This window comes from Bacillus rossius, chromosome 2 (assembly GCF_032445375.1).
Source record: "Bacillus rossius redtenbacheri isolate Brsri chromosome 2, Brsri_v3, whole genome shotgun sequence".
In the NCBI taxonomy this organism is placed as follows: Eukaryota; Metazoa; Arthropoda; class Insecta; order Phasmatodea; family Bacillidae; genus Bacillus; species Bacillus rossius.
In genome coordinates, this window is record NC_086331.1 from 134,330,392 (window position 1) to 134,353,198 (window position 22,807).

Below are 22,807 nucleotides of genomic sequence, written 5' to 3' on the forward strand. Positions count from 1 at the left end.
CACATCGAGCTTCAATAAACATTAATAAATTATTTACATAGATTAATTCAATATATTATTATTATAAATCTATATTTAAAATTTTATGTAGTTTGTGGTAGGTACAGTTTTTTTCTTTCTAGTAAATTTTTACTGTTTACGGTTTTACTGTAGTGGTGTTGTTCTTTGTGTTAGCCTTATGTCTTTATGATTGTCTGTGTTACAATTAATTATATTGTATCTATGTTTGTGTTTCAATATTTTTTTTTTTTTTGTTTTTCATGTTTTGTGTATATAAGTATGGTACCTACCACCTTGGCTTGTTAGTTATCAGTAGGCATGTTACAGCTTAAAATAAATCAATATAATTTTGTGTGTTAGTTTTTAAGTATTCACGTATGTATTTGTGTGTTTGCATGTATGTTTTTTCGTGATTGCACGTGTGTGCTTGCATACATGCATGTGTGTTTCTATGTGTGTACGTGCATGTGTGTGCATGTGCAAACGCATGTTTGTGTGTCAGTGTGTCTACCCATGTGTGGTGGGACATGCACCATATCACAGGTAATTTTTGAAGTGACACTTCTTTACTGAGGAGGCAACAATTTTTGAGCGTTACGAAAATCCCGATCGCACGAGGGGAACAGTGAGGCAGGTGGCAGAGGAGGAGAGTGCAGCAAGCGCTAGCGGTCGAATGTGTAGACGGCAAAGGAAGGGGATAGGTACGTAGCGGAGCATGCTGTATGCTGGTTGTAGCGGTCGAATGTGCAGACGGCAAAGGAAGGGGGATAGGTACGTAGCGGAGCATGCTGTATGCTGGTTGTAGCGGCCGGAAGGGGAGACGGCAGGGGAGAGGTGGCAATTCTCGTAACGCTGCTTGTGTTTGTCTACTCCTCAGTTATCGTAACGGCTAACGATTGATGCTGCCATATTTCTTTGATTTAATTTAAAGAATCTACAATGTATATATTCGTGTGGAAAAGAGTTATTGATTTGTGCAATTGAGTTTATAATTTTTTTTTATTTGATTTTTATTTATTTTGTAATTTGTCACATGCCCACCAACAGTCATAGACTTTAGTGGTGGGCACTACATGTAACAACAAGAGCACAGTTATCACTACCAGTGTATGGACTCCCACCTCCGTCTGTACCATAGGAGGAAAACATCTACAGATGGCCAGCAAACGAGAGCAAGAGTACCACACACTAGCAGTGATAATAACAATACAGACAAAACACTAACAAAGGTTAAAGAACCATAACACATAACACATAAAACATATATGAAGGTAAAATCATATCATTAAGTGTTAAGAGAACAATTGAAGGAAAAATAATATAGATATGACACATAAATCAGAATTTATTATTAAACACTGTTGGAATTCAAATATAGATTATTGTAGTTGGTTATAAGTCTATAAATAATATCATTATTAGTATGAAGAGTACACAGAATAGAGCATAAGCGGGAATTGAATTGAGGAATTCTTAAGGCAGTACTATCAAGAAAATAAGGACATCTGAATTTATGAATACAACAATTATGAACAAAAAGGGCATCTTGGTAGGCCCTACGGTCTACCAGGGGTGTCTAAGTGGGGTGTGGGAGGTTCCTCGTAATAATTAAATCCATAACTTTATTTTGAATACTTTCAATTTTTTCAGTATCTGTTAAGTTGATGCCATTCCAGATAACAGAACCATATTGTAATTTTGATCTTATAAGTGCCATGTAAAGAGAGATAAGAGAGTCTGAGTTGGTTGCATAAGAAGTAATAAATTTTATAAGCGCTAGAGTTCTTTGTGCATAGGAATATAAGTAATCTACATGTTTATGGAAATATAGTTTTGAATCAAGGATGATACCGAGATCCTTTGTGTAGTGGGCTTGAGAGATAATAGAATTCACTAATTTGTATGAGTATTTAATTGGATGGTATTTCCTAGTGAAAGATATAACCTTGGTTTTATCTTTGTTGAGTTTGACCAGGTTTCTTAGACACCAATTATTAACTTTAATAATATCTTCTTGTAGTAATTCACAATCCTCTAATGAATAAATAATTTTATAGATTTTTAGGTCATCCGCAAAAAGAATGCCAGTAGAGTAGGAAAGTACTTGTGTAATGTCGTTAATAAATATATTGAAGAGAAGAGGTGAAAGAGTACCTCCCTGGGGAACACCAGAACACGCATTATACTGAGAAGATCTATGATTGTTGATCGATACAAAAAAACTTCTGTTGGATAGGTAGCTTGAGAACCAATTGATATAGTTTCCACAAAGACCTAAATGGGATAATTTAATAAGAAGTAAGGAATGGTTTACAGTATCAAAGGCTTTAGCTAAGTCTAAGTAACATGCATCGGCCTGACCCCTATTAGTAACTATATTATATACAGGATTAAGAAAGGTAAGAAGATTAGTGGTAGTAGACATACCAGACCTGAAACCATGTTGATTATTGGAGAGAATATTACAAAGTTGAAAATTTAAGAATTTAGCTGTAATTTTTTCAAAAATTTTAGAGAACCCATTAAGTAATGATATTGGCCTGTAGTTTGAGACATCTAATTTTGAACCATTTTTATGAATAGGAATCATTTTTGCTATTTTCCAATTATTGGGAAATATATTCGTTTTCAGACTGGTGTTAAAAATGTGATAAAGTAGAGGTACTAAAAGTTGGGCACAGCCTTTAAGAATAAAATTGAGAATGCCATCAAGACCTGTGGATTTAGTTGATTTTAAGTCCTTAATTGCCCAAAGTATTAGACTTTCAGAAATTATAGGCACAGCTATAGTCTCAAAAGACATGACCGATGTAGTTATTGGGGGAGAAGTATTTGGGTTTATATATACACTAGAGAAATACTGAGCAAATACATTCGTTACCACGTTCGGATCATTTGATATATCATCATTTACTTTAAGAGAAAGTTGTTTGTAATAACCATCTTTCATTAATCATATCTCCAGAAACTTTCAGGGTTTTTCTTGATATTGTTGTTAGTCGATTGAGTCCAATGGATTTTGTCGCGCTTAGTTAGAGATTTCACAGATTTTCTAAAATGATAGAACTGCGCATAGTAGAGTAGATTATTGTTTCTTTTGTACAGCTTGTGGAAATGTTTTTTAGATTTAAGAGCATCATTAATTTTTATGTGGATAGTTTGATCGAAAATGAAGATAATTAACTGTATCTAGACCTAAAAAGGCAAGAAGTTTTACTTCAGTCATGTGTGGACTCCACGCGCAAATTTTTTTATATTTTGCACAGTAATAGTGGTACAGTTTGGGCATTCCTGTATCACATATACCTATAAGCCAACTACTTCTTCGAGCCATTGTTAAATAACTTGCTTACTATCAAAAGTACAAACTCAAGAAAAAAATAGACATACAACATCCATAGAACTACATTACCATCCAAAGAGTATGAACAAAAACTATCATTGACAGCAAATTTCACCACTTCAATGATATGATTTATTCTCCACCTTTAGTATAATTAGAAAGAATTTTTTTTACTAAAAATTCAAAAGAATTCCATTTATAACTGTAAATATACAGCTACAACATTTCACTAAACCTGCTAGTTAATACTGAAAATTAATTTTGCATTCAACAAAAAGTTACCTTTTACTTTGGTGTTGATGTTAATAAAAAAAAAGGTAGTCACACTAAAATAATTAATTGCCCAATGGGACAACCTCAGAAAAAATTGTTCAGTATTTTGACTAAGCTCAGAAAAAATGTCAATACTACTTTAAATTTTCTTTATATAAGTTATTCAGTGTTTGAAAACACTAAAGTGATTTTCATTTGGCTTGTATTTTAAATTTTTTCAAAACAAATTCATCATCATTTTGCTGAAAAACTCCAAAATTTCCAAATAGCTGCAATTAATTTCTTGAAACACTTAGTTCACATGAAATATATAGTACGTAAACTTCCTCAAATTTATGCAATGTCAGCAACACATTTTTTTGCACAACCAGGGTATCATGTAATCTTTAGAAACTCACTAAAAAATTGTATAATTGTGTAAGCCCTGTTCTTTGTTCAGCTAGTTTTGCATAAAATAACCAGCACCTCAAATACCTCAAATATTTATTGCCTCTACACACTAGTTGCTAGCTTTAACGTATAGCCTGCCTGCTAATTTTTGTTTTATAAAAAATGTGTGCACTTACGTACGAAAGTCAGAACTTATACTTATTCTTGATTTGATACACTAAACCATGTTGTTATTAATAGTTAGAAAAAATTTATCAAAATTTTATAACGTAACTTTTGTAACAGAAAAATTCATTTTACAGCTCAATGATGGTTATAGAGTTACGAGCGGAAGTACCTGGTTTCGCCCGGGCTTTATGCAGTGTGGAGAGTAATTAGAATAAAAATGAAATGTTTTATTTCAGAAATTTTAACAACTGGTGGATTGGGATGGGAGTAGTTTTTTTCAAAATTAGGTAGACATTAATTTTTGTCTTGAATTGAATGTGAAATGTGTTGGGGATAACTACGTATAGTTGAACAACAGTTAAACAAATTAGAGGCAGGGGTATGCAACAACAGTTTATTGGAATAAATATAGTTTGTATGTTTGTAAACAATGTAACAATCAAAAGGTATGTCAGTGAGCGAAACGGCTCCCCAAGGATTCTGAGTAAGCTCCCACAGTGAACACACACAACAAAAATTACTGCCACTGCAAATAACACTACGAACATACCCTGAAATATGATTTGTCCTTATTATGTCTACAACTATAGTTTTCGATTTGTAAGAAACAAAACACTAAGGTCATTATGACTGATCAACTTTCTCTTAAAAGGTCTTTACCGCTTTTGAAAATAACAGAAATATGTTTAACTATAATGAACAAGGAAAAGATGAACCAACAAGACAATTACAGTAACTATAACTAAGTGACTCGCTCGGGGTTACCCGGGTGTACTGCGCGTTACTCCCGCCCTGACGCTAGGGCGTAGGTCTTGTGTCGTCACTCACCTCTTTTGCTAGTCCCGACGTCTTCTACGTCCCAGCGGGCGACCGACGAACAGCTGGTGGCGGAACTGGGGCTGCTCCGGACGCCGACCGGGAAGCGTCAGCCGTGTTCTGTCCTGGCGCAACTCGTGCCGAGGCTTTATTTACTATTGCAGTTGTGACATGCACACCAACACCTCATGAAGAGGGCACGCTTGATTCCTCGCTCATCGTAACTAGGGCTAGCCCCAGGACTAGCAAGCCTGTCTTGTTCTCTCCTTCTGGGTCATCTTTTAGTTTTCATCTCCAAGAGTCCTGTGGAAGTATTCCTTCTTCCCCCCCCCCCCCCCTCCACCCCCAGTTCAGTGAGTCCCTCTTCATGGCGGATAAGTTCAAGGAATATGAACCGGCACTATATTTTCTTCTCCTGATTGTTCCAATGTCATTGCAGTAACCGTATTTCAGACCAAACCATCAGTAACCATGTAAACACAGGAATAATTACCATAAAGGATGGCAGACATAAGAATGAGATTGTTAAAAAACTAAGTTATAAAGTTTAAGATTTAAATGAACTTTTTAGCTGGCTAGCCTTCCCTTTCTAAAACTGACTAAGTTTTTCTTTGCTTCTATTCAGTTCCTATAAAAAAAAATAAAGAAAGACTCACAGCTACAAAATTAAAGGCAAGATAAACCTAAAATAATAATCTTTTTAATTAACTGGTCTCAGTAATAATGATTAACTGTGTACAAACACAAATTTATTTTGTCATTGTGGTTCCCACACTAATGTTTTATAGGTAATTCTTTTATATTCCCTTTTTTTAATTACTATTTCAAATCCAGTATGTTATCCTAAAATATTTTCTTTGTTTTCATGTAACATATTATTCGCTCAAAGGAAACTGCTGCAACAGAAGCAAGGAGTAAACATGGAACTGGGCTATCTCTCCACTTATCCACACCTCACCTGTGCCCTTGCTTTACTTTAGCACTTCACATGTCTGTACCGTATTTGATCGTGATTTTCTGTTACACCTTTCCTATAGCAATGTGCATTATCTATAGTTCAAAATCTCACTCTGCTCAAAACTTTATGCAGAGATATCAAAACATATTTTTGCTGCACCACTCTCAGAAAAGTTTAAACGTTCCTGTATAACAGCAATTACTAAACATGTTCTCACTCACTTCTCCATAGTTTGATCATTGTTTTATTAAAGAGACTTTAAGAAGCATATGTCAACTACAAAGTATATATGTGACTTTCCCTTGTTAACATCCCTAACAGTTTTTAAATGGTTGATGCTTAAATACGAGCAAAGATACATAAAAAATATTTTTAGTTACATTCAACCTAAATTATTTTTGCAGTTTAAAATGATTTTAAAACCAGAATTATCTTTTTCACCCCTTAGGGGTTGCATTTCGCAAAATAGAAAATTTGTGGTTGGTAATTTTAGTATGTTTATTTTTGGTATCAAATATAATTTATTACCTTTATTGAATTTGGAGATTTAATTATTAATCTTAAAAACATACCCGATTTTCACCCTTAGGGTTAGAATTTGGAAAATATATAAAAAATGTTATTGGTAGTTTTGTATGTTTATTATTGGTACACAATTGTATTTATTATGCTTAATTAAATTTGGAGATATAATAATTAATCTTAAAAGCTTACTTACCTCTTTTTTTACCTATTAGGGGTTAAATTTTTCAAAATATAACCATTGTGGTTGGTAGTTTTCTTATATTTATTATTGTTACCCAATGTAATTTGTTATTTTTAATTAATTCCAAATATAATTATTAATCTTAAAAACATACTTACCCCTTTTTTACTCCTTAGGGGTTGAATTTTGCAAAATATAAATATTTGTGGTTGGTATTTTTTGTATTTTTTTTGGTACCCAATATAATTTATTATGCTTAGTTAAATTCAGAGAAATTATTATTCATCTTTAAAACATTCTTCCACTTTTTTTTACCCCTTAGGAGTTGGTTTTTGCAAAATTTAAAATTTTTGGTTGGATGTTCTGTGTGCTAATTATTGGTACTGAATATCTTTTATTTAGCTTGATTAGTTTAAGAGATATAATTGATCATCTGAAAACCATATTTACCCCATTTTCACTCCCTTAGGGATGGAATTATGTAATTATATATAGCACAGTTTTTAAGTTAGACAAAGACATTTCTAATGAAAAAAGGTGCATTAAAATCCACCGAGTAGTTTCCTATTAATGCTGTAACAAACAAACACAAACACATGAACAGACAAAAATTTAAAAAAAAAAACTAATTTTCGTGTTCTCAATCATATAAATAGCCATTTCCAATTTTTTTTCCATCATTTCATCCAATGTCCAGACTTTTTGCCTCGAACAGTTTTATAATTAGTAGAGCTATAGATTACACTGAAATATGTACACTCTGAGCGGTGGAAACACTATATTGACTTACGGTAGATAACTAACTAGGCTCTTGGAGACGACATGTCTCAGTCTACACGACACCTGCTGACGTCATCGTCCGCATCAAAGAAACAGTTCCATTCATGGTTTTCATTCACACTACTCGCTCTCACAACTCCCATATAGTTTACTATAGTTAACAAAGCCGGGATGTGCTGGACTAAGTTTGAGTTCGTATTACACTACAAATTATAGGCAGAGGTAAGCCCTGAAGAACAGAACAAGGAGGGAAATAAAGAAGTGCGACTCTTATGGTGGAAACTGAAACCATGTTTCATGCGACATATGTCACTATCTGTTGGGCGGGCCCATAACTACCAGCAATTAAAAAATCGGAATAGAGGTTCTCATACAAAGTTTTTTTAGTTAATACTTTTTTTGGTTATATTAAGTTATCTTCTTGGCGGCGCAAAACTAATTTAATCGATGCGAAAATACTTAATGCTGTTTTGTAATAAACCGTCATGTAATAAATAAAGGAGTAGGAGGTGTAAAAACTCATAGTATTACACACCACAAAATTAGTGGCTACCTAAATAGAGTGAATTTTCCTCTGGTTTGTTTTCCTGATAATAGCTTATACATTACTTCTAATAAATTAATGTAGTTATGTCAGCAATATATTATGAAAACTACTATCTAGCGGACGGGCCCATAACTACTTCAAAAAACTAGGTCTCAGTCTCGGTAATTAGAGTTTCTCCCCCATGAAGTGAAGAGGAAGTGGCTCGCACAAATGAGAGATAGCCTTGCCTGTAGCGGCGGCGACGACAGACTGACTCAGCTGCGCTCAGAGGAAGGTCACTGACTCACTTCCGGCCGTCGACCTTGAAAGACATCTGGAAGCATGCCACCGAGGCAAAGAGTGAATGCACGTTAACAATAACATCACGTAACTAAACTAACAAAAAATACATTAAATAATGTCCCAGTTTCGATGGTATATTATAACATTTACAAGCAGTTGTACAGCAAATTGAAGGTAAATTAACAAGTTTTTCTTACATATGTTTAATATATGCACCTTTGTTTATATGGCACACATCCAACCTATAGTCCCAATTCTTCCCACACTATGGTTAACAATTCTGTGTCTCGACTCTGGCAAATCATTAGGTAGCGGCGGAACGTAGACACAATCTTTTATAAAGCCCCAAAGGTACAAATCGCTTAGCTTTATGTCAGGTGAACGTGTAGGCCAGCGAAAAAGAGCTCTGTCGTCTCGACCATTACGACCAATCCAACGGTCAGGGACTTCGACGTCCAACCACTCTCGTGCAAAGAGATTACAATGGGGAGGGGCTCCATCCTGTTTGCCAAATAAAGTTTACAAGTTTACCCTCTACTAATTGGATAGAGCCATTCTTTTGCGATGCAAGCGAGAAAACAACAAAGCAGTATTAGCGCATGCGCTTTTCTAAAACTGTTTGAGTTACTCTATAATTGTGACCTTGAACTAAAACTCTACAACGCTTACAGTTGATACTATTAAAATGTATAACTGATACATTTTATGGACATATGTATTTCAATATGGCCCGCTTCGGGATTGTTTGGCTCATTGAATACTTATTTGGTAACATTTAATGAAAAGCCTGTCTTCAAGTGGCAACTCTGTCCGCTAAAACATAAAACACTTGAAAAGGGGGGGGGGGGGGGGGATAAGACAGGTTGCAATACCTCAGGCAGGCCTCGTTAGGGGCGTGAAGCACTGACGTAATGCCCTTGGGCGGGGGGCGAGAGAAGGGGCATTGCTCATGAGGGCAGAGCCCCTGGTTGACATATACTCTCACACTGCTTTACAAAGCCATGCTATTGACCAAGTTAGTCATTACTCATTTATTGCTTATTTCAACCTTTATCTGTTCTCAGCGTTTTGACTGTTCCTCCAAAACAAAACTCGGCCAGCTGATATTGTGTTTGTTCGTTGTGTCACCGAACACCTCCATCAAATCATTTTTCTTTGGTTTTTATTATTAATTAGTTGAATTTGAACTACGTAGACACACGATTCTCCTGGTGCGGGTTAACCGTGCCATATTTCACTTCCATAAACCATAAACACAAAAATAATTAGTTTATTTTGTGTGATCAATTGATTTGACAGAGAATTTTATGCTGTGATTCAAGACGAAAAATGCTGCCAACATAGTGCATGCATAGTTGTGCATCACGAACTTGGAAACTGCTGGAGCAGATCTTAAACACACCCTGTAAGCGGCGCGGACTGCCATGTGGCATAATGTTCACACAGCCATGCTCAGTGGCACTCTGACACTCGTGTATATCCGCCAGTCGCAAGTAATCTGGCGGTAGCTAGACGTGAAATACGGCTCTGTTGTAGTCATAGGTACTGCAACTTCTGTAAATTAGTACCGATTAAGGCCCCCATAACTGTTAGTTCCGACCGATCAGTTGGAACTTAACAGTCGAAACTGCCGTGTGTGTGTGTGTGAGGAGGGTGGATTGAACAGTCGGAACCAATTTACTTACAAACTGATGGCTTCTCATCTAGTCAGACTGTGGGCCAGAGAGCACTCAGTCCCAACTGCCGTGTGTGGGAACAGTGTCCAATCTGTCCATCAGCTGAGTGTCGTGGCTGACATCCATGTTTATACTCTTTGGTTGCTTTGCTATTTTTTATCCTTTTTCTTACTAAAGGTTCAATTACAATTGCAACATCCAAAGTGTCATCCTTACTCTTCGTTTAAACGACATATCCGACAGCAGCAACCACAAACTGATCGTGTGGGGGCCTTGACGTACAACCGTAAGGGCCCCGCCTCGTGAGGGGTGTATGTGTGTCAGCGAGGCGGGACTAGCTGGTGCTTCTAGCGCGGTGTCTCCTCTGGACTGGCGCGCAGTCTTCTCTTCGTCACAAGATAACTGTGAAATTTGAGCGGCGACCTTAACATTATTTGGCGGGGAAATGAAGATAAAGGTGCTATGCAAGTCCCTTAAGTGCTTTCAAGAATCTGTACTGGTTGTTTTACGCCTAAAAATTACTCTGAAAACATGCGTTTTAGCCATATTAACTCTTCTAAAAATACAGTATAAAAACTAAATCCAAATCAAAAGTAATTTTTCGGCCCTCAGCGAACTCTAAGTGCTTTTCGTAAGCAGACCCCACTCGGATATCCTGAGTTGTTTTTCCTGAAGCTCTGCGCACCGTGTGTGTGCCCGGGTAGGCGGGGGCCTTAAGGCCGATGTACACGCTCCAGCCCGCGAACCCACCGAGGTTGAATATGTTCTTGTAGGAGACTGAAGGGTTGTGTTGTTCTCGCTCGTCTCACAGCACCGTCGCTGTCGCACGTCACTGCCGGACACTGTCCACTGTGGACAGGAAAGCTACGTGAGATGGCAGTCTTGACGTCACTGTCACGTCACTGGTGATAGAGAGTCGCAACTCCATGCTCAGCGAACTGTCCGGTATTCATCGGCAGTCTTAACAACCTGAAATTCGTTAACTTTTCGAAAGAAAATGTTGGCTACCTTTAAATTTTTTGGTAGTTCGTTACTGGGAATATTCAACATAAATGTTTCAGATTATCTATTTTCTAGTACGTACGGACCAACCATAACACTATGTTAAAGAACTTCGTCTTTTGTTTCAAAACAAAAAACTGTATAGCCACAAAGTATGAATGTTGAAAATAATAACTTCAGTTTCGATTGCAAAAAATGCACGTGTGCACATATGTGCTAATGCCAATACCAATATAATTCAACACTGTCAAAAAAAATTCCAAAGTATAATAGAGTGTTATTTTACTTAATATGCCACTTCGTTAATACACCATTCCATAAATTACTAAACTAATAATGTTTGTAAAATTATTTTTTTTTATGTCATTGTGTTTAGTCAATTTCTATGTTTGATTCATATTTAAAACTTAAATTTTGATGTTGGCATTTCTCAACCGCACAGTTTTTTTAGTGGGCATATTTTGCCTATTAAGTTTTGTCCCAAGTTTCACATGGAAATATTAAATCACCACTAAGCTTATTTTATTTGGTGGAGTTACTGTTTTATTTGGACCCTGGCAGTTAATTTTTTTTTTCCCAGCGTGCTGTGTTTGTGGAAAAACATTAAACTCACATTTGGTCAATATTCCAGCCCAAGTATCCAGATCTAAGTTTTAAAATTATTTCCCAGTCACTCCAGGCAAATGGTCAATGAGATTTTTAAGTGGCAGATCCAAGGCTGACTTCCTTTTGATCGCAATTACAATGTATAAAATAACTTTTTCTGGGAAAAGCATTAGCAGACCTGCCAACTATCACGATTTTGGTGTGAGGCTCACGATTTTAAGGTCCATCTCACGCCCTCACGCCAAAATAGTGTTTCCTCACGATTTTTCGGGGACCCAAGATTTTGTTTGAAAAAGTTACAAAACAAGTTTTACGAAAGCTTACAGTAACGAGTTTCCATCAATACTCGAGTCACTTAAAGGAAGCAATTTTGCGTTTTGTAGCGTGTGCCGTGCTGATTTTTCTATCTCGCATAGTGGAAGAGGAGACATTGTGAAACATGTCGCTACAAAAAAATACAACTAACACGTGAAGTGTATTGCTTCCAATAAAAAAATTAATTTTGCTGTGAACAGTGATAATAGTGTTACACGAGCAGAATGTTATTTTACATATTTTTTAGTTACGGCCCTTTGTGATCACTACACTACAGCTATAAATTATGTTCAACTAAATTAAATCTGCAACCTATAATTTGTTGGAATAAATTTTGAAGCAGAGACCATGTAACATATATACAGGTATGTCACTTAAATTTAAAGATTCTCATTTGTTGTTTTTTATATCTAATGTGTATTTATGGGCCTGAAAATTTTTATCGTGGACCTCATGATTTTTTTAATTTGAATGTTGGCAGGTCTGCATTAGTGGCTGAACAATTTACCCTCCTTCGCGAGCTTTTGTATTTTCCTTTGGCCCCATGTCCTTCTGTTTCCTTACCTAAATTACGTATCTTGTTATGTACTCCCTCTTATGATTAGCTGTTATAGATGCACTAAACTATAATGATTTAAGTTTTTTTCTTTCAGTTTTTAGGTCAAAAAAGTGCAGAAGAAACTTGTAATGGCCGGTCAATCAGCAAAGAAGTGTTTACTGTGAGTGGCTTTATCATATTTATTACAGTGTTTTTATACTTTATGTTTGAATTTTTTTTTAATTTTTGGGTTTTGCACCATATATTTAAAAACATTAGATCTTAGATCCTACGTAGAATTATAAATGTGTTCCAGAGAAAAAGGAAAATGCTTTAAATGATGTGTTAAAAAGAATTGAGTTTTTATATTATTTTGAAATAGATGAAGTCATATAAGTAATTTTATTTTTAATCTTATAAATACATATAAGTAATTTAGGATTACTTAAGCTGTATTATTTGAATTTTTTTGCCAAGAAACGATAACAAATTGTTTGTTGAAATGTTTCTGTATTACCTCAGCTTCATTCTCCATTTTTGATTGTTGGGGATCTAAATTCTTGCAACACGATGTGTATTCCTCTAGTTTGGAATTGCAGAAAGAGCTATATTTAATTCACTTCTTGTTCTATTAGATACTGGTAATCGAACACACTTTACTATGTTCTGTGTAATGATGACATGGGTGTGTCTGACAGATGTGATGACGGGACACTTGAGGAATGAGAGTTAATTACGTGTGATGGGAATACTGAAATTTTTTTTTACTTTCCTTTCATTTCAGTTTTTATATAGCTAACAAACACGCATTTAGTAAACAACTTAGTAGGTAATTATGTTAACGTGTTAACATAAGGTGTAAGACACTGGCAACACAGACTTAACTGCACATTTGTGGTGTGACTCACAAGGTCCATGTGTCCAATTACATTAATGCTACAATTTTTAAAATTTTTGATATATATTTTGGGAATAATATTCCTGAGACGAAAATAAAATTCCTAAATATTCACAGTCCAAATTGTTGGCATAATAGGCCTTGGGCAAAATATTTCCTTACTAAGTTGGTGCCACCAACATTTATGAGGTACAAATTTATGCATAGTTAAATTAATAATATAAGAGCTATGATTTAATGTCTAATAAAATTAAAGAAGCATAAACTTTGCTTTTTCCATCAACAAGAAAGATTATTTAACCTTTGAACGTAATTCCGACTCTTGTTTACTAAAAGCATGTTTGTTGAATCACTTACCAAGTGACTTGCCAGTAATGCAGGATGGTAGGCATGAGGTAAACTCCACCTGAAAACTTGTGTCCTTTCTCAGCGGTGCTGATGCTGATTGCGGCCTTAAGGTCAGTGTAGTATATTAAATCTATTGTATTTAATGTCACTCAAGAACTGTTACTATTTTGCACACGTGGAAATTAAAACTTTAAAGTAGATGATTAAAAGTGCTACTTCGGATATGTGACAACACTACTTAAAATCACGTCTTAATTCATTGGTTTCATTACTTCAGATCCATACAAATTGAAAATCATTACTTTGAAGGGTGAAGGCACGAATGTGTATTTTAATATATTGTAAATAGCATGTCTATCAAATTCAGCCATTTGCAAATTTTTTTTGTGATCATATTTTTTCTAGGTGACTGATCCATTTTTGAGACCCCATATCTTTTTATCTTGAATGATAGCACAAACATGGTACATAAGTCATTTCTGAACTCACTTCAACTAGAAGTTTTATAATGTCTTACACTTCAATGCCTAACTTTATGAAACATAAAACTCTGTACTTTACAGAGTTGACAATGTTTCAATACAGTTTGTAACTATCAGTTAAGTTTTGGGATTTTGTGAAAAGTGTAAATATAATTAACTTTGTGTTTTAAGTGTTTATAATAATAAGCTGTAATTTATTAACATTGGAATCATTGTTTTCAGAAATACCTGTTTTCATCATATCCAGATTTGTCCGAACATTTATACAAGTATTTCATCTCTGAGGAATCACATAAACATGGCGTGTCTACTGTTTCATCAAAACAGGACAGTTTACCATTGTCAGTATTCAAACAGCAGTGTGAGAAGCTAATGACTGTGATCAATGATGCAGAAATAACTGATATATACATAAAGGTAAGAAAACTCATTATATATGTTTTGAAAATTAATTCTATTAAAAATCTGCTACTTTAGATATTAAATAGCAAATAGATTTGCTTAAAATAAATGCATGAATTTTTTTTTAAATTTTTTTGTGCCAAACAATAGCAAAAATTATTTACACAAGACGTATAATTAAACTAGACATACACAGTGAAACACCCCCAGAGCTTAACCTAAAAAAATCAAGCTAAAGGGAGTAACAATGTAATAAAAAAAAGGAATAGAGTGCGATGCTAGTTGTAATTGGCCAGATAAAAATCAACGTTAACATCTTCCACTTCCACAACAAATTACAAGACAAAACAATTTAAAAAAAAATTAAAAGGCAAAAACCAACAATATACACGCATAAAAAAGCATTAACAGCCAAAAAGGGGCCAAGGGCATTAAACTTTGAGCGGGTCCGGGCGGCTCCACTGCATTCACATGTGTTAGCTTCAAAAACAAAACCACGCCCACCAGTGGCTTCACTCAAAACAAACCGCTTGCCCCTCCCCCGGGTGCACCCCTAAAACAATTCCCTTGATCCCCACACATAAAAATAAATTATTTTACAAAACAAAATTATAATATTATTATACAATATTTTAAATAGATTAATTAATTTCAGCTGGTAATTTTAAATCAAATTTTATAATAAATAACTCTATTTAAATAACACAGTACTAAGTTTCAAAAAGGCAACATAATAGAGTTGACTATCTGTGACATTCAACATTAACCAAAAACAACAAATAGGAATAATATCTACAAAGATATGGTAATAAATAATGATTTAGTGGGCCAAATCTCAAAAAAATTTATTTGTGCCTCAGAAATCTCTAGCGCAAAAAAAAAATTTACACCACAGTTTATAAGTTTGTACTCATTGGCCAGGATTTACAAAATCCTCATATTATTATTTACTATCTATCCTTCGCCACACAGGACTGACAAAGTTCACCAGACAACACCAGATAACCAGCAGATAAATAATATAAAAATATAATAAAATATTTATCATTAAAAAAATAAATAAAATATTTCTAAAAATAATTGCATTTCACAGCACAAACCCTTCATTTACCACACAAAAGAACGTATTAGACAGCGATGTTATCAGAATTACAAATTATAAATTCAATTGGCAATGTGCATAAAAAGATACTGATTTACTGTGATGTACCCTGAAAGACTCGATATTTTCCAACTAAAAAAAAATTTAGGCAAAAAATACACAATTAAATATATATCGGACGCGCCAGCGAAACCTCCCCAAAAGGGAAACACAACCAATACCTCGTCCAATTAACGACAGAAAACCCTAAGTGAATCAACAGTTCTACTAAAAGATATATATTATATAATTACAACGAACATTCAGAACACATCAAGCAAGAAAAACCAGACGGTCAAAACTTACAGTTTTCTAGAAGCCTCTACAACGACGAACAGCCTTTAAATTTGCATCCCGCAATTTACTGCTGTTTGCACAAAAACTAAGAGCACCAACTCGAAGACTGAAGTATCTTGCATGCCTCTGTAGATTTCACCTTCCTCACGCCACAGTCCTGTTGTCAGAAGACTGCAGACAAATGCACAACATCCCTTCTTGTCTTCAATCAGCGCATTAGACTTCTCCGTGCCCCTAGCATAATGTTAGTTACCGAACTGTTGTTGGAAAAATTTCACTATAAACTGGACTTATAATCTTGTAGCAGATAAACGGGATGTACGCTCGTAGACCCATTAACTGGCGCACCAGAACTCAGACCTATTCTCTGATGTTATCAACACACACCTTAGCAAACGTATTACATAGATTCGTATTATAGTATTTCAAAACAAATAAAAAGGCTGCATAATCTTAGACTCCAAAAACATATTTGCATGATGATTCTCGTAGATCACTCCTCTACACCAAACGTTCAACAGCAAACCCATTTTAACCATTGCTTCGTGAACTTCGCCGGCGCTCCCTAAATTATTCCATGGCAAGACTTGTCTCTCTCAACTACCTTGTCCAACTCCCCCAACAACACAACAACACCTGAACCTCGTCACACCAAAGCGACCGAGGCGACAAGACCAACCATTATATATATGATATTTATTCTTCCTTTTACCAAGATATAAACCGATTACATGATAAAACTGTTTCACATCTTCACACAACAAACAAATAATTTTGCCGTTCTACAACAAATTACTTCTGCTTAACTATAACAAAGACAAATATGTCTTTGTGTGTATATTATTCAAACATGAATTACAAATACAGGGTGGGGCAGAATGCTGTCCCTTGTTCATAGAATTAACTGGAGGGGCTCCAGAGCGGAGGGATTGGTGGGACAGGTGCCGTTAGGTCGGGGTAACAACGCCGTTTTCAGTAGTCACCATGCAGTGGACAGGTGAGCAACAGGGCTTTGTTGTGGAGATCTTTTTTAAAAACAGGGAAAGTGTACTGTTGACACAGTGAGCCTTTTACAGGTGGTGCTATTAAAATAATTTTACACACAGACCGTTAGTTACATACCTACTAGATCATGACTGACCAGCAATTGAGCCCAAAAGGCTGTGTGAAACTTAGAGATGCTTGCAATACAATCCTAATAGCTGTACCCCTTGACACTATTGTGTGGACAATCGACGAAGTGCATTTTCACCTTAGCGGTACAGTAAACAAGCAAAATTTGCATTACTGGGCAACTGCAAACCCTCGTGAACTGCACCGAAGACCACTTCACAGCCCGATAGTGACAGTTCAGTGCGCTGTGTCCTCGATAGGCATAATTGGGCCTTTTTTTTTTAAGGAGGCTTAACCATGACTGTGACTTCAGCACGCTATTGTGAGATGCTGGTGAACTTTATATGCCCAAAAATGGAAGAGTATGACAAGGAACATGACTCAGAAGTCTACCGATTTCAACAGGATGGAGCCATGGCCCATACTGCCCATCGTTCACGCAAAGTTTTGCAAGAAATATTTCTCGGCTGCCTGATCTCCTTACCAGGGAATGTTCCTGGATTTGACTCCCTGTGACTTTTTTCTATGGGGCTACCTCAAAGCTGCAGTTTTCAAAGTTCATTCTCGAACCATGGAAGCGCTGAAGGAGGCAATTGAGGACATAAACACAGGAATATCACAAGATATGCTGGCAAGAGTGGGTGAAAACTTTGTTGAACGGCTCAATATGTGCATTGCCCGCCAAGGCCACCACTGGATGATATTTTCTTTAAAAGTTAAGCAAAAAAAATGTGTGATATGTACTTTTCAAAAATAAAAACATTTATCGTTTATCTTGAACTGTTTTTTCACAATTCAACCACCAAATCAGGGATTGCATTCTGCCCCACTCTGTATAAAGTCCTGCCGTTACTTCCTAACTGACTATGACTGAAAAACACCATTGTTCACAGGGCATGATTACTGCATGCAATTGACATGGTAACTGATCCAAAATACAGACGAATTGTAGTCATATAAATAATATCATCTACATTTCAAAAATGATTTCTTACAGCTTGGCTCAGACCACAGCTGTTAGATTATCTTATTTACGTACAACTTAATATGTTTGCAAGTTGTCGCAGGCACATAAGTTGGTACAGCAGCGAAAAAACAACTAATTGGTGGATGACGCATTCACCTGTCTCCCCAAGACGGAGGTGGACTTACACACCACAAAGCCAATCACAAAGCTTGTGCCGGAAATTGGGAATTTCGACACAGTTTTTTTTCTAATTTTATATAATTTATATTATCTTTGGAAATTTTATTTTTCTTTATAATTTGGTTACTTTGGGCGATTTACTTTTTGTTAGGCTGGTGTACTCCCCTGAGTTAAACTTTGTGACAGTAGACAGAAGCACTTTTCCCAGAGACGTATCTGATATTTTGCAGATCTAAGACTTTGTTGGCAGCCCGTTTGAAATTTCCCTCGCTTATAGGCACGTCCCAGGCCTGTAACGTTACTTCACTTCATGACTAAAACTGCATACAACAGCTCTGGACGAGTTGTTAACATTTCTCAGAGACGAGCTGACCGTAGCCTTTACCGTCACGCAAACGTCTTAGGTTCACTCCCCTGGAGTCACGTCATGGACGCTCATTCCCATCGTCGTGGCGCTTTTTGTTCACCCCCCTCCCCTATCGGTTCTAAGAATTCGCCTAAGACCAATGACCGGTCATAAACCCCAGCAGACAGCGACAGTCTCCAAGGGCGACTGGCATAAAAATAAGTGTGTGCAAAGATGGACCACCCCACGACATATAGCGGCAGAAACAGTAACTAATTATCTTGGCCGCCAGAGTGCAGCTCCTGACTGCGCCCTTAAACCCCTGGTTTAAGCAGACGCCTTGAGCGAGTCGATTCTTTTTTATTTCAGACACCCCTCAACAGGTAGCACTAAAATCTGCAAGTGCTACCAACTTCGAGACATCAAAGTCAGAGTTTTTTATGACGCCCACTCGGGGAACTTCGGAACCTTTCGGTCCGGACGTCCCAGTTCCTCCCCCCAATTTGATTGAACCTTTACTTTTAATTACGAGACGCGGTTCTTCGCGAGACACTTCACTTCGCGTCGCGACTGCAGACGGACCGTTTGCGATTATCGGCGAGACTCTGCAAGACTTGCATCCGACCGCAATCGACAATGTAGTCGCTTAAATAAGGGATGCTATCCCTGTAATCTTCTTTATGTAGTTTTGTCCGTCTGCACAGTAAGAAACATAATAGTTAGTTTTCTTTTAAATCTTTTTTTTTTTTGAAATGAAAACATTCGCGCCCAGCCGCGCATTAGCGGGATCCAGTTCCTGGCTGGCGACGCATCGGTAAATAGAAGCCAACTTCCCTGTCTGGTGAGTTACAATCCGCGACTTTCCTCAACCTCCCCTTAACTTTTCCGGGCATTATTTTCTGCCTCGTATACTGTCTGTGTACAAGTTCTGATCAGTTTTGATTTGGACTGTTCGCAGACAGGGTTCGAGAGCCGGACGCCGAATTGGCACTTTCATCTCCCTTCCACAACACCACACAGGCGCCCTGGCATCACGTTCCCGCGTGATCTCCGGGAAGCGAAGCCCCGACCTCCGGTGCTTCTGTACCTTTTAACCTTTTCTGAACTTTCTTAAACTACGCCGTTAGACGAAGTTCATCAGATAAACGCCACATCTGGACTTTGAGAATACTGGGATAGTTTAAATATATTTGTATTTTTTTTATTGGTTTATGTATTTTTTTAATGAAACCTTTTTTTTAAATTTAATTTAGGGCTAGCCCATATTTCTCTTTAAATATATCTGAGAGCTAATTAATTAAGTAATTGATATTGTATGTATATTTTTTAATATCTGTTATAAATTTTCCTATAATAAATTTGACGTAATTATATTCAGACGGAATCACACCTTGTTTCTGTTCATTTCTAATAACATTGTGAAACCTGAAAGATCCCCAGCACAAGCTTCATAGCATACAAACAACTATTCTTAATCTATTGTGACTTCACTATTGTATATTTAGAAAATGTAAACATTTTATCAATCCCACGCAAAGTACATGCCTCACTCTGTTTCTCTCTGACAGTCTGACGTAACACAAAAGGGTTACATCATTCTGCTTTCAGAAAAAGTTAAATAGCAAAAAATAACATAAAATTACATAAATACATGCTGAAAAAGTCACCAACAGGAAAACAATAGGTAAATATTTATTTTAGAGGTTTAATTACATTAAATTAAGTTAATTATTATAAATACTTTATAATTTAAAAGAAATATTTTTTTATGAATTGTTAAAGGCAGATGTTGCCGTGTTTGACACATAATTGCACAAAATGTTTTAGGACAAAATCATATTTGCACAAATTTATAACTGTCCTAAACTGTTGATGCATACTGCAGATATAAGTACTAATAAAATACTTTTTAGGGAACCAAACTCTCATAGCAGAATTAAAGGTGACAACATGATTTTTCAGACTCCTGATTGGTGAACTTCCTAAAATTTACTAACATATACAGTATGCTCACTTCCATAATGATTATAATTAGGTACTTTAAACACAGTTCAATTTGAGAGAGAAAAAAAGTCATTTCTGCAGAATAAGTATTTAAGAAATAAGACATCATTGGGTTTTAAAATTTAAATCTTTTTTCATTATGTCATATTCAGAGAAATAAGTACATTTACCTCATATGGCAATAGTTCCTACCCTGCCAAGATTCAAATAAACCAAGTAATACACTAACTCGTGTGCTGTACATTCATTTAAATAAAAGTGCATACTTTAAAATCTTAGAAGAAGTTTGTTACCTTGATCAAGTTCTCTCACCTTCCTCCCAAGTCAAAATCAAAATTCATGACACACATTTTCTTAAATTACTGAAGGCAGAATGATAAGTTCTGCAAGTTATCACACTGTATTCTACATAGAAAAAGGTGATCACCGATCTTGTGGATGTAAGCTCACATGTTGCATGTGTTACGCTGGGTACTTGTCCTCTTGCCAAGTTTCAGCTGGCTACGACGAGCTTTGCACTTTTAAGTGTGCCTCCATAGAAAGCTTAATTGCTAAGAAGCCAGCAACTGCATCCAAACTCAGCAGTTCCACAGCCCTGAGGTCTCCCCTCTGCCATCGTCCTCGCTTAGTCACTTTTGTGCATGAAACAATTCCCATTGCTGGTCTCGTACTAGCCAAAACTCAGTTTGGACTGAACACCGGTGATAACTAGTGGCTGAGCCTGCCATATTTCATTACCTCAGCACAAACAAACTAATGTAAGTTCCTACACTCTGAAATAAACTTGGGTTTAAAATAAAAAAAAGCTAATTTGAATAAAAATCACACCTAAAATTTATGCTACAAATTAAATGCCGAGAGAATGAAAACTGATATTAGAGAAGTATGATATAGGTATTTAATAGTTATTAATAATAACTTCTAAAATACTTAAGTAATTGATCATTTGTTAGAAATATTGTTTTTGTTAATTTATTTGGGAGTGACTTTTTGGTGACCTTAATATTTGATCCATAGGGATATTTTTAAAATGTAAAATAAGTAAAGAAATATCATAACAATACAAAGTTCTTGAATATTTTTGTTGGTAATAACTCCAGTATTGAAACATTTTTAATCATGAAAGAAAATTGCACCTTTGTACATTCTGTAAGTTAATGGCAAATATTTGTTTAGTTAGGTTTAATTTATGTGTTATACCTATTTGAATATATGGTACTGTATTATTCATAGTTTATCATTTGTTCATAATTTGATTTTTTTTTTTCATAGGCCACAATTTATTTCACATATTCCATAGCTTTAAAATTAAATGAGTATTATGTACAGTAAGTCCTCTATTTACGTCGTACCGATTTACGTCGTTTCGGATTAATGTCGCTAATGTTTGAGTACTCATGTTTCAATTTAAGTTGTCGCCGATTCACAATAACGTCGTTTACAATGATCGTATTTTTTTTTTTTTTAACCAAAACACCGTATATAATTCGTTTATAATTCTTTGTTTCCTTCGGTAGTTAATTTATGCTATGTAGCGTAAGCTACACGTTCACCGCCTTATCTTATCATACATCATGAGGGACGCTTCCTGCTCTCCGCTGCTCTCCGCGCGGTGATGCAATACTACCAGCCCGCCCGCTCGGCCACGCACGTAGAAGTGTTATCTACTTCCCGCAACGACACAGCATTTTCTCCTATCCCTTTTCGTCCAACTCCTTGGCACTTCAGTCGCTATGATATCATTGAGTTGGCCGGAGTTTTAAACGTGCCGTTGTTACGTAAAATGATATAATCTATATTGTTTGCGACGTAAATTTAAAGTAGTGTTTCTCATGAAAAATATTTTACATTGATTTTTATTAGAATTATTCCCGTACGTAAATTGTAAGAATTGCGCCGCGCTATTGTATAACCTCTTTTAGGTGTTTATTACTTCATGTGATTATTTTAAATCAAGGGCTCTCAATGTTTGTCATACTTATAGTACTTTTATTGTATGTATGCATTTCTTTTGACTTTGTTCTTACCAGCCTCCAAAAGAAAACAGTTGTTTTCTCCCGCGAATGACTCAAAGTAAAATCTGTGTAGCGCTAAACCACTTTGTATCCTTACACTTTGAATGCATTATGCGTTTATATTACGTACATATATATCTGTTTTTATATTTCAATCAATAAAGGTAATAAAGCAGCTGGTTAAATAACCATTCTATAAAGCTGAGAAGTACTA

At 35.8% G+C, this 22,807-nt stretch overlaps 1 protein-coding gene across 3 annotated transcripts in view; it reads left to right on the forward strand.

Annotated features, from left to right (window-relative positions):
* Window positions 1–22,807, forward strand: part of LOC134529867 (uncharacterized) — a 71,588-nt gene that overhangs the window by 17,454 nt on the left and 31,327 nt on the right. For 2 of the 3 annotated variants that reach the window (XM_063364388.1, XM_063364391.1), the window contains 2 exons: window positions 12,516–12,581; window positions 14,351–14,545. In XM_063364388.1, coding sequence (XP_063220458.1) covers window positions 12,516–12,581; window positions 14,351–14,545 — 261 coding nt within the window. The remainder of the gene's footprint in view (window positions 1–12,515; window positions 12,582–14,350; window positions 14,546–22,807) is intronic. The other variant, XM_063364389.1, reaches the window with a different exon arrangement.